General features: G+C 48.3%; 1 protein-coding gene across 2 annotated transcripts in view; it reads right to left on the bottom strand.

Moving 5' to 3' along the window:
• Positions 1-3371: 3371 nt before the first annotated feature.
• Positions 3372-12272, bottom strand: part of RC3H1 (ring finger and CCCH-type domains 1) — an 80639-nt gene continuing 71738 nt past the window's right edge. For both annotated transcript variants that reach the window (XM_061452097.1, XM_061452096.1), the window contains 6 exons: positions 7933-8311; positions 5489-5704; positions 5024-5161; positions 4546-4939; positions 4130-4194; positions 3372-3906 (listed from right to left, as the gene is read on the bottom strand). In XM_061452097.1, the coding sequence (XP_061308081.1) occupies positions 3733-3906; positions 4130-4194; positions 4546-4939; positions 5024-5161; positions 5489-5704; positions 7933-8311 (1366 nt within the window). In that variant the 3' untranslated portion in view covers positions 3372-3732. The remainder of the gene's footprint in view (positions 3907-4129; positions 4195-4545; positions 4940-5023; positions 5162-5488; positions 5705-7932; positions 8312-12272) is intronic.

Below are 12272 nucleotides of genomic sequence, written 5' to 3'. Positions count from 1 at the left end.
AGACTGCAGGCTCCACTTCCTGCACTGGGGAATTAGGTAATGGTATGGAAGGTAAAGGGAGAATCTGCCTCCCTCCTGCCTCCAGGGGAGCAGGCAGCAGTAAAAAAAGCAATAAAATATAAAACACTTTTATACGTTATTCATTAGTCAGCAGATCTGACTCTGCAAATTTATATATATATATACAAACACATTCAGAGAGCAGATCTCTCATGTGAAAAGGTGCCATTTTTTTTCCTAAACAGAGTCCCTTTCCAAACTAGAACAGCACTTTAAGTAGGTTCCTCTTAAAAAAATAAAAAAAAAATAAAAAAAAAAAAAAAAAAAACAAAAAAAAAACCACCACAAAAAACCCTTTACTGAAGAGATGCACTTTAAATCATAAGATGAGTATGGCTGTTGCTGGCCTTGAGACACAGCTGTACAGGTAGGTGGCTTCTTGTCAGCCAGAGCCTGGGAGGGAGCAATGTTGCCAGACCCCTGGCTGCCACTGGCAGCCCAAAAACTACCGCAGCTCTACCTCCCGCTCCTGCAGCCCTCCCAGCCTGGCACTGCCCCTGCTGACACTACAGACAGAGGAGTTCCCACCGCAGCCACAGGCCTGGTTGCAGCTCAGCCATGCTGTAGCACTAACAGGACCGGCATGCAGCCGCCTGTTAGAACACTTTTGTAATCGGTCAAGAAAAACCCACCCTTGTCTGTAAAAAGTAAACCCCATTTATAACAGGTCAGAAGTTACACCCAGTTACAACACAGCAGAGGGCCCATGCGCCTGCGCTGGGCTGAGCTAAGCTGAATGAGCAAAGCCAGGACAAAGTTGTTACTGGGGTTGTGGGTTCAGTGTTTTGGGTTTTTTTTCCCCCATAACATGGATATGGAGCCCTAGTCAGTTCAGTTTTGCTTGTTTGTCTTTTTAAATCCAAGTTCATGTGCCCCACATCAATTCTGCTCTGAACTGGGTTGCAGAGCAACCATCTGTAAGAAGAATTGTGCCATCACCTTCAACTGTTGACCTATATATCAAGCTTTTTAGGACAAGTGTCCTAACGTTCAAGACTTACTTTCCCAGTTAAGAAATTTCCTGCTGTACTAATTCTCTTATTTTATTTTTTTGGTTGCAATCCTTATTTCAAGAAAAAAAGAAAAGTCAGTGTTCACACTAGTCTGCAGTAGGTTGAAGTGTGAGCCTGCTGTGTGCAACTTGTGGATAGCAGACTGTTCTCCAATGATTTTTACAAGCTGTTCCCAAGCTGGTTATCCACCATTGCTTTCCTTCTCCTCTTCCAGTGGGAGCTGGCAGGCAGAAGCTCTTTGGAGTGGCTGCTGGCTCTATGGCCAGTGGTATCCAGGGATGGCCAGTGCTGCTGGAGGAGGGGCAGGCAAGGGTGGTAAGAGAACCAGAGCTGGGGAAGGGGGGGAAATAAAACAAAGGTAGAGGCGACTGTACAATTGCATTGAAAGCAGTTTAGCAAAAGCGCTCTCGTTGGACAGCTTTAAGAACAATGTGAATGAAAACTTAGCAACTTGGGTAGGAATCTGAAAATTCTATAAATGTATACTTGAAATTCTGTTTGTATTAAAAAAAATTTGCATTTTCTTCTTTCTTTTAACACTGTGTAAAAGAACATTATGCATGTGAGTGGTTTGAGAATTAAATGGTTTAATACTCATATCCTTGTCTGTGTCTTGTAGCTGACTGGTCTGATCTGACACTGATTTTCTCTTTGCTGCCCGCTTCAGATCAGCAGCAGTGGGAGAGCCTGGTCCTTGCTTTAGCCAGTTCTGCACTGCCCTAAGCTTAGCAACCTGGTGGAGGCAGGGCAGTGCCAGGTGACCTCTGTCCTTTATATTTTGAGGTTTATCTCATCACTTCTGCAGGCTCAGCCCTTTTTGGTCTCACCAGGTAAAGGAAGCACTATGCTCTCACTGCAGGCCAAGCGCCTGATTCCTGTTGCAACAAGAAGGCTTTCCCAGCTGCTGGTGGCAGGTGAGGCATTCTGTCATAGGGAGACCCAGCATTGCCTTAGCCCCCTCTCTCACTAGCCTCCACCTCCATGGCCTGGCACACAATGACAGAGGCACAGGAGATTGTACGTCTCTGGACATACACATGAAGTAAGCACAATGAAATAAGCAAGCAGATGGTGGGCTCCAGCAAGAAATACCACAGCGGTGGCCACCAGAATAGGTCAGGGAGAAAAGCAGCTGCTTTCTGAACTCTGTTATTTCCAAACTGCGCCCCCTTTTCTTCCAGGGCCCCAGCATTATATACACAGTTTTCCAAGATCCTACTTCAGACAAGCTTGTCAGCACAAAAAGGGTAAGTGCTTTACAGGTCTCTTTCAAGTGTGGTATAGCCCTGTGATACAACAGAGCAGTTGACTCTTCATGGCCAAACCACACACCACTTGCAGCACAAATATAGATGCTCAGACCTTCCTACTGGGGAACAAGAGGGAGTCCTGCAAAACCCCTTACTGCTTCCAAAACTAGGGACAGAGTGACCAAGCATCTTTTCACACCAGCTCCATCAGACTGGTACGTCTGAGTTAACTCCCTCATTGCTTGGCTTGCTGTGGCGATTGCGGCAGAGAAAAAGCCTTCCTTAAGGCAGATGCTTCACTGGTCCTACAAAATCCGGAGTAAACTGCACGCTGGGGAGTGCCATCTACTGGCGTTTTTACAGCTGTCTGCACGCGCTTCTCTAACGTACTTAAGACAGGACTGTGCTTTCACTGCCCTTTCTGGTTCAAACACTTGTCCTAAATGCTGAAATCTTAGAGGAGAGCTCACCATTCTTCTACATTTTGAAGACAACCCTGTCAGAGGTCCTGCACCTTTCACGGAGCAGAGGTCAGATCACACATGTGGCATGGCAGCAGATCAGGTCACCTCAGCTCTAGGAATAAACTTGCAGGTGAAATAACAGATTTTTCACAGAATTACAGACCTTGGTTACCTTGCCTGGGCTTAGTCAGGGTTCAGACACCCCTACTACAGGTTAGCTTTTACTGTGGAGCTAGTTTAAATCTTCATACTCAAAAAACAGATTCAAAGCTTTGACTACGCAAGGCTTTCACTAGTGACTACGCAGTACTCGGACACGTTGGACATGCCAGAGCTGTTGGCAAGTAGGGCTTTGGTGTTTGGCAGCTCTTCCACCTACCAGCTGCTCCATGCAGAGCTGTGGAAACACCACTGCTGATGTTTCTGGCTCAGCCAGCACATGCCATTCGGCTGCTGCTTTTCCACTGACCTCTGCAGTGTGGGGTTGCTCTGCTGGGTCTGCGGAGAGCAGGAAAAGGGCCCATTTGTTGAAAGAGTTTAAATAAGTCTAGGAAGCGACTTAGTGAAAACTGTCCATTCAGAGATCAGTTTGTTATGTACAGATCTATAGGTTTTTAATGAACCAGGGGATCAGTTACAGTTTGAGGCCTGAAAGGGAGTAGGGTTGGATATAAGAATGACAGCAATGCTGGACTCAGGCTTGGGTGCCACTAAAATACTGGTGTGGGAAAAAAATGCTGTTTCCCTTTGAATGAAGGATGGAGCAGGTGAGCACCCTCCCCTGACACAGCAAGGAGCAGTAACAGCTCACCTGGGTGCAGTCCCTGCAGCTTGCACCAAACAAGTAAGACCAACCACCCTAGGAGCAGCCCTGGATTTTTGGCAGTACCCTACTGCCCCTTTTCCAGAGGCAGAGGAGGGAAAAGCAAGGCCCTGTAAGATCCTTTAGGAGCAAGGATCAGATATTCTGCCCATGAAGATAATAGTGTTGAGGGCAGCTTCCCGGATGAAAAGGAGGAAGGGCCTGTTGGCATTGAAGATTATTCTGTTCATGGGGAAGGAACGGCCAGAGACGGTGACAGCTGTGGCAGCTGATGCCTCACTGCCTTCTTCATTCACCTACCAACCCAAAGAGAAAATGGGATTAAAATACAGGCATTATGCAGTATGTAGAGAGCTCCCCCTCCTTCCCACAGAAGGTGAGTGCCCAGCTTCCACCTCTCCCCACAGCCCCAGATCACTGAAGAATTGAACAGCTTGGGTTCAGAGCTATTTTTCATTTTAACGCTTCGTGTTTTTAAAAACAAGGAGAAAGACACCCACAGGACCAAATGAGGCTTACCTCGAGGAAGGCTTTGTGGAAAGCCTCAGATACATACAAGTCTGTACGGCCCTCTGCAATGATACCTGAAATACAAAATGGAGAAAGTTAAAACTATGTTTTTAGACAGCAGCTCAAGAGAGAACACAATTCCATCCTTCATAGCCTGTGTTCAAGCAGAAGGTATGTCTGCCCTAAACCAAAAACACTCTCCATCATCAACTGCAGTTGACTGCTTAGCTCCCACGTCCTTAGTGCAGAGCAGGGCTGTATGTCCATGATGGGTCTTGACCATAGAGTCCATCACTGAACGCAGCAACACCTAAATGCTTTCCTGTTCTTGTTCCTCACGTGCTGCTGCACTTACTGCCCTGCCACCTGTGGAGGAACAGTTATCCCCCACCTCCACCCTGCACCACCCCATCTCCACATCTGACCTGGGAGTCTGGCATTTTCTGGACTGAAGAGATCTTCCAGCCCCATTTTTCTCAGCTTCTCCTTGACACTGAAGCTGTCCTCAACACGGAAACGAGGGAGGTAGACAGAGAGAGACACCTCTGTCATGGAGTCTATCCAGTCCTGCAGCTTCTCCGATGTCAGGTCTCGCTCCACCTCCACCAATGGTGTCCCAGCATTGGGCAGGACCAGCACCATCGTGATATCATCCCCTTTGTAAGGCAGCTCCAGCACCTGGACTTTGTCCTGGTGGATGGATGCATAGTGGAATTTGAACTCTTGGTACATAATTGGGACTTTGCAGGTCTCACCATTGGCTTTATGAAATAAATCCAGTTTTGTGTTTGGAGCTGGGAACTGTGATTTCCAGTGCCCCTAAAAGGGAGATGGAAGGGTAAAACATCAGCATCACTTTTCCCCCCGGGAAACAGGCTGTTCCCCCAGTTTTGTTAGCCATACCTTAAAATAAATGGTGTTGACCAGGACCAACACGGTGAGATCATCAATACCTCTTTCTGGGATCACTTCTGTAATGCGCTTCTCTGTCTTATTAGCCACCCACTCATTAATGATCTTCCTGGAAAGTTCTGGCTTCTCCTGCAGGAAAAGACCAAGAAAGGTTAAGTAAGTCAAGGGTTTTAAACACCTCTTTGGATCTCTTCTGCAGGAGACAGATTAACCGGGTATGTGTTCAGGGAGGACATTGCTCCCAGTGTAGTGCTGCAGTGTTTAGGAGTGAGGAGTGGGTAAGTGACTGTGGTTAGTCTGTGGGAAGTGACTGGGACAGGAGAAGCTGCATCCCATACTTCCTCCTGCCTTCACACCTAGAGCAGGGCACTTCCTGTAGGCAAAAGATAGGGATGCAGCAAAAGCAGGATGGTGGGAAGGAAACAAACAAGAAAATCCCAAGTGGTTCAAACTCACTTTGAAGTTCAAGGGCCAAAGTTTTGCTCCATAAACTATTTCACTGATGTTCTGGTAAGTCTCATTAAAGACCAAAGATTTCTCCCCAAAGAGGCGGTTGGCTGATACCAGCTCCGAGGATTTGTTGGCTTTCTTGTAAAGCCGGCAGTTCAGCTTGGCAAAGAAGAAGTGGATCTGATCAGATGTCTTTTCTGAAATGGTGTCAAACCGGAAGACCTGGAGGAGCCAAACAGCAACAAGGAATCCGTGAGCAGGCTCTCACATTCACGTAGCTCCTGGGCCCCACAGCAAGTGGCGATGCAACCTTTGCCTGCTGCTCAATAGCCTAAATCATGGAGCCAAGAAATTTGCAGGTCCTCAGAGCTTCACCCTCCCATGATTAACTGGGAACCCAAATCTACGTAAGACCAACGCATCACCAGCCCAAGCCCTAGTTTTGGAGAGTCCAAAATGAAGAATTAAACACTGCTCAGCATGCAGAGGTCCTACTGCTCCTTTTTCTAACTCTGGCTCCCTTGCTCCCCACCCATACTCTGCTTCTGACTGGTCCCAGCTTCTGACTGTCTTTGATCTAGCATCTTTCCCAAGAGAAGACTCTGGCTCTTGCTCAATGAGCTATTGGCAGGGCACCTGCCTGGATCTGCCTCTCTCTCTAGCTCTGTTCCCCATCCACTTTCATTAACCCAGCTGTCCGGGGAAAATGCATCATTTTGTGTGTGCCTATTAAAATGCGGGCATGATTTACCTAGATCCTTCAGGTGGTTGTGCGGAACACACACTAAAGTGTTGGTGATGTTTTGATCTGTGCATTCTGACCCCTGTCAAGGAACAGATCCTAGCTTCACATATGAACCCCCAGGCTTCCCCTGCTGCTGTTAGAATTAACATAGTTTACACACAGTGTTCACAAATCCCGTACCACACCCCAGAGAGCCTCACATGAGATGAGGATTGTGCTCTTGGGGCCTGGAAGCAGCTCTTCAGATCAGTGAAGGTCATAGGGTTTCGCTAAACCCTCCTGTGACAATGCCAAAGGCTGCTTCTTCCCAGGAGGAGCAATTCTCATGGCCTGTTGAGCAACTCTGGTACCTCTTACCTATTTTTGCTGGGAATGGGAATACGCAGAAATTGTTCTGAGGGAAGGTTTCTGCAGCACAATGCATTCTTTCTTATCTGCGCCTAGCTGCCAGCTGGAAGGAGAGTTACGATTTGTCTACTACTATCCAACTCAGGGCTTTAAGGCACAGAAAATCCCACAACATGTTGCTCCACACAAACATCCAGGATCTCTGGCACCATTTCCTATGAGGCAAAGGTAGTATTACTGGCCCTTGTGTAGGGAAAAAGGGGTATCTGCATCCTGGGTGGCTCAGTGAGAGAAGGGTCCCCTTTCAGTGAGAAGGGCTGCCCAGAGGAGAAGGGATAAGTGACGATTTTGGAGATGTGGCTCACTGCTCTGCTCTGCCCAGACCGTGTGGATAACAGCAGGAGACTCCAGCGTTACTTACTCCAGAGGCAGAGAGCAGCAGTGGGAGCAGTTTGATTCTCACCTCCTGTTGCAGGGAGAACAGCGCCTCTGGGCTGTATTCTCCTGTCTGTGGGGAAGGTACGGGCAGTACCAAGCCCCACATGGCAGAAGAATGCACCTGCAAATATCAGGTGAGCAGGTCTGATAGTGAGAAGGGTGCTTGGACAGGCAAGGAGTTAACTGGTCCCACAGAAGAGCCAGAACTTAAATTACCTCATTCCAGAGTTCCCCTCTATGAGTTTAGGAGCCCCTGCCTGGGGAGCTCAGGCCCTTACTGTGCTGCTCTAATACTGCCCCACACAAGGGAACCGAAGCTGTTTAGTCCTGGGCGAGTGCTCAGACTGCTCTTACGCTTACTACAAGGAGGCTTTCAAGAAGTAATTGATGCTGCTGTGCTCCCACAGGGTGGCAGAGCCCTGGAAGCCAGGTGGAATGCAAGTGTCCCATGTGTGTTATTTTTGTCCCAGGGGAGAAAGGAAATGTGAAAAAGAGCCTTTCCCAATGGGACTTGGTATTACAGCTTTTCCCGCTTTTTGAAGAACAGGCCTAGCTACCTGCTCAGCTACATTCTTGCCTGATCTGCAAGAAACAAACTATTCTCATTCCCTTCCCTCATCTCCCAAACGGGCTTCCTTTCCTCCAGACGAAATTAATCTCTCAAACCCAGGCAAGCTATCCTGAATGTGGGATCCACTTACGGAATCCGAGAAAAGAGCTGGGATCTAAGACAATCCAGAGACAAGCAGCCTGTGTACGCGTCCTTCCCAGAGGCTTGTTTAAATAAAGGTCTCCCTTCCCAAGCCAGGAGGCCATGATGACCCAGAGAGCCCTTTGGCAGCAGTCAGCTGCTATCACATTTGCTGTCTTTCAGTCCCTGGTGACAGCTACAGAAAAGAACTGAAGTAATGCCACTGACCTCCATGAGCTGCTGGAGGGTGCTACCACAAGCTCCGAGCTTGGTCATGGCAAAGGCTGTAGAAATGCTGAGGGGTGACATGAAGATGTTTTCCCCATTGTCCTTGGAGTCAGCCAGGTACTTGTAGAAGACAATAGCAAAGCGTGAGTTGGCCTTCGACAGCTCCCAGACCCTGGGGTTAGTAGACTCTGGGAGCTTGCCCTTCCCTGGCTCTTGCCCCTCACCCTCCTGGGGCTTCTTCTCAGGGTTGCGATAGATGCAGATGGGGTTCACTGGGATGTCGCGAGGCTTTGCAGTGCAGATGTCTTCCACAACGTAGTGTTCAGGGGCAGCCAGACCCCAGACACTGAAGAGACACACCACAAAAAGATGCATTGTCCTGGAACCAGAAAGAGAGCACTTATACACGCTTGCCTGCTCAGAAAACCCATCCTGCTGCCACAGGCTGTGGGCCCTGTTTTAACCAACATCAGAGTGACATGAGCCCCACGGTCCTCTTCAATCACCCTTTTGTCCTGCAGCTGCAGGATAAACTGAAGGACAGACAGACACCACCAGCAGGACAAGCGTGCCTCTGAGCACGCGCTGCTTTTAGAATCAATACACTGGAAGTGGTGCTGTCCCAGAGCCCTGGGTGCCCTCTGGTTTAAGCAGCAGGCTCAGCCCTAATAAATTTGCACAAAACTGATTTGAACCCCTCAGTCCTTCCCACCAGCCAGCCAAGGTGGCTACAGTGAAAGGACTCTGTCTGTGCAGCCCTTCCCCAAGCCTGCCCGTGACAGGACCCAGCACATAGCCCCCAGAGCCACCCAGCTACCCTGACCAGATGTGATTATACTTCTGTACAGATCCTACCCATCTTCCATATGGGCAGAGCCCCCAGGTACCCCTGGTCTGCTCCACAGACCAGCCAGCCATAGATAAAATGGTTTTGACTGTTCCCTTCCCCTTTTCCTGGTCTCTTGTTCCCCTTTCACCTGAGGTCCTCTGTTCCCTTCAATTACTCTCTGTGCTTTCAGGCTCACCTCAACTTTACACTGTTTAAGTTACTGACACACGAAATATTACAGCAGAGGAGAGAGGTGATAAGGAAGAGGTCTCTGGAGAAGTTGGCCCCTCCAAGCACCAAGCATCTTTAATCCCTAAAAAGTGTATTTTATAAGCGTGTATGGTGTAGCTGGTGCATCACAGCTGTTCCTGTCCGAAGTTCACAACACCTCAGTGCAAACTGACTGTCCCTGACCTGAGGAGGGTAGGGTAATGTTAATAACCATGTTCCAGAAAAAACAGGCCTCCGAAAAACCTTCCAGAAGGACAGATGGTTTACATTTTCCACCTCTGCTAAAGCAGGGCTCTGCACATCCCATCAGCTTAGCACAAGGCCTCATCAGCTATCGTAGGGCCAATTAAGTGGCACACAAGGTTTCCGGTGCACTGTGGTTTTGAGATGCCCTTCAGATGACACGGCGTTGGGTTTGTTCACATACCCAGTGGAAGGAAGCTCCTGGACCACAGCCACAACAGCTTGGGAAACAACTACTGGAAAGGGCTGGCAGCCAGCCCGGGACTTCTGTGTCATGGAAGACTTTTTCAAAGACATATCTAGCTCGGGTAGGTCTCTGCCTGCTCCCACGTACTCACTGCCACAGCCACTGGGTACTATTTTGTAGTGGTGACCTCCACGTCTGTGGTCTTGCCAGTGCTGGTGGGCCAGCCCCCGGGGGAGGAAAACAGGGGCAGCTCAAGAGCCAATCTGGGATGCAGAAGACCTCTTGGTTCTTTCGCAACCCCCTCCCCTTGGGCTCTTGGGCAATGACTTCATCTCAGCTGAAGTTCCTCCGGAAAAGCAGAAATTACCTCATTTGGCACCAAGACCATATCAAGCCCTGAGGGGCCCTCTCTGGCATACGCTAATGGCATAGCAACAAGTACTGCAGGAAAACATGCAAAACAAGACGTACTTGCTCAGGCCACAACCACTGCTCTTGCTGGTAACAACAGATTATCTTTCAAAAGGTTTACGATAGCTGCAACACCACAAAGGAGGTTGGGGGGAATCCAAAAGGGGAGGGAAATCCACCAAATGCAGAAACAAAAAACAAGACCCAGGGCAGCAGGGCAAGAGAAAGGAAAACTATTCAGACAATTAAAAGTACTCCAGGAAGCTCTGCTCTTCCGAACCTTTCATTCCTACAGGAAAAATCAGCCAGCAACAAGCCAGGCACACTTCTGTGCTCCACAGGCCTAAGGCCAGGACCTCAGCAGCCCTTGCTGCTTCCCAGCAGTCCTCCCTCACCAACATTTAACTCTCCCCGGCCCCCACAGCACTGACATGCCTGCAGCTGGTCCTACCGCAGAAAGGACAACCTCGCTGCAGTCCTGTCCTGTCACTCTGCTAACCTCCAGGGAAAGGCATGTCCGCAAGCATGTGCTGACCTGCCTGTACAAACACAACTGCCTGCTCCTGTTAAGATAGAGGCAGTTCATGGTGTTCACCGGCACACAAAGTGCTGCTAATCTCACATTTAAAACCAAAAGCACAAGGAGTGGAGAGAGCACCTCATCTTTATCCTGTCCTGATTAAATAGGAAAGACTGTTTTGCTTGATAGTAAAGTCCTGACTCCATCAACCTAGAAGAAATACAGGACTCCGCACTAATGCGTTAAATTTATCAGCCACTAAGCCTGACTTGGCCTCTGACGTGTTCCATCTTGTCTCTTACAGGCAAAAGCCCTCACTGTTTCTTAGGCCAGCTGTTTGCTGTAGCAATTGGTTGAAAACACTCCTCCTCCCTCCATTGCTCTTCAACACTCCCTTTTCCCCTGAAGCACTGCCACACACTCCATATGTCAACTGCTTTCATCTTGGAAGGATCCCAAAAATATTATTGCAACATCACTGCCTGAAAGGGGTTACTGGAAAGGAAAAATGTACAAATTAGAAAGGGTTCATTTTTCTGCTTTACCCCTATAAGAGGTGTGGAAATCCAAGAAAGAAGTTGCTGATTCAGCTGAGAAGGGAAGAAGAGAGAAACCCCTCCATCCCACGCTTGGTGTGCAACACAGCTGGGCTCCAGCCAGTATAGGCCATTTCCATCCCATGGGTGCTCACTGCTGCATAAAGAGACAACCAACTGGGCTTGCAGACCCACAGTTCGTCCTCCAGCAACCACCCTACTGAACCTACCAGTGCTACCTGAGGTGGCATGAATGTCCCACAGCACCCATGCAGTGTGCTAAAGAACCCAGCTAATGTTAAGTAGCTCAAACCATTCTGAGATTAACTTCAGCTCTTGAGAATAAAAGCCTTTCCCCCACACCCTCACACCCCAAAACCAGAGTGCAAAGCAAATTAGCAGTGCTTTTCTACAGGTGGGCAAGAGATCAATGATTACTCAGGACAACCTGACCTTATGAATTGCTCTCCAAACCGTGAAGCATTGCTACAGGCTGGGGATGGAAGTCAAGCATGACACTTTAGTGAACTGCGCAGAAGTGAGCCTTTGTGATAACTGGGATGCAAACACCCTCTCAAAATGGCTCCTCAGGCCCAAGCTCAGAGTGAAAAAACACAACTAAAATTCATAGGCTCCTACAACAGGAAAGGAACCCTTACAAGGAATGAACTAACTATGAAAGATTAGTGGAACCTGTTTCTTACCTGCCCTTGTACCTCCAGCCTTCTGCTTTTAGAATGCAAATGCAAATCGTTAAGAGGATAAGCAGTCCTGCTTGAGCCCAAACTAGTCCAAAGCAGTTTCCAAACTGGACTTCTGTGCTCAAGCAGAGCTGAGACGAAAGCAGGGGATGGTGGGAGGGGAGTAGGATGCTGAGGCCAAAGGCTGATGACCAGCTACAGAAGGTTAAACAAAGAACAGAAAAAAAAGCAATGTTTAGTTTGAAAGAAGTTTTAAAGTTCAATCTGACAAGAGAAAGTTTGACCACCTACCCCATGCAAACACCAGATGCTTTCAGTTCTTGCCAACAGAAAATTAACTGGTTTTATCATGAAAAAACCCCACAACTTTAAAGACTTCAAACAATAATGTGATGATCTAAGGTATTTACAAATCTCACTTTGGTATCTCATAGCTCAGTAAAATGTTTCCCTCTGCCCCAAGCCCTGTTACGCCCCATTCCCAAGCAGGGACCAGCTGGGAGAAACTGCCCCACTTCACACAGTCTCAAATACATCCCCTCTTAAATACACTCACCTTTTCACTTACACCACTGTAAAGATGAGGATTAACAGCATCTCCCCTCACCTTCAGCCCACACATAGCAGTCGTAGGGCAGGACTGAGCAACGCATTCCAATCTAGGATGCAGTTGCTCTACAAA

Source organism: Pezoporus flaviventris, unplaced genomic scaffold (assembly GCF_033815535.1).
Source record: "Pezoporus flaviventris isolate CSIRO_AGI_PZ_B2104156 unplaced genomic scaffold, CSIRO_AGI_Pfla_v1 ptg000013l, whole genome shotgun sequence".
Lineage (NCBI taxonomy): Eukaryota > Metazoa > Chordata > Aves > Psittaciformes > Psittacidae > Pezoporus > Pezoporus flaviventris.
Note: the sequence above shows the minus strand (reverse complement) of the source record. Positions and strands in the feature narration are given on the sequence as shown.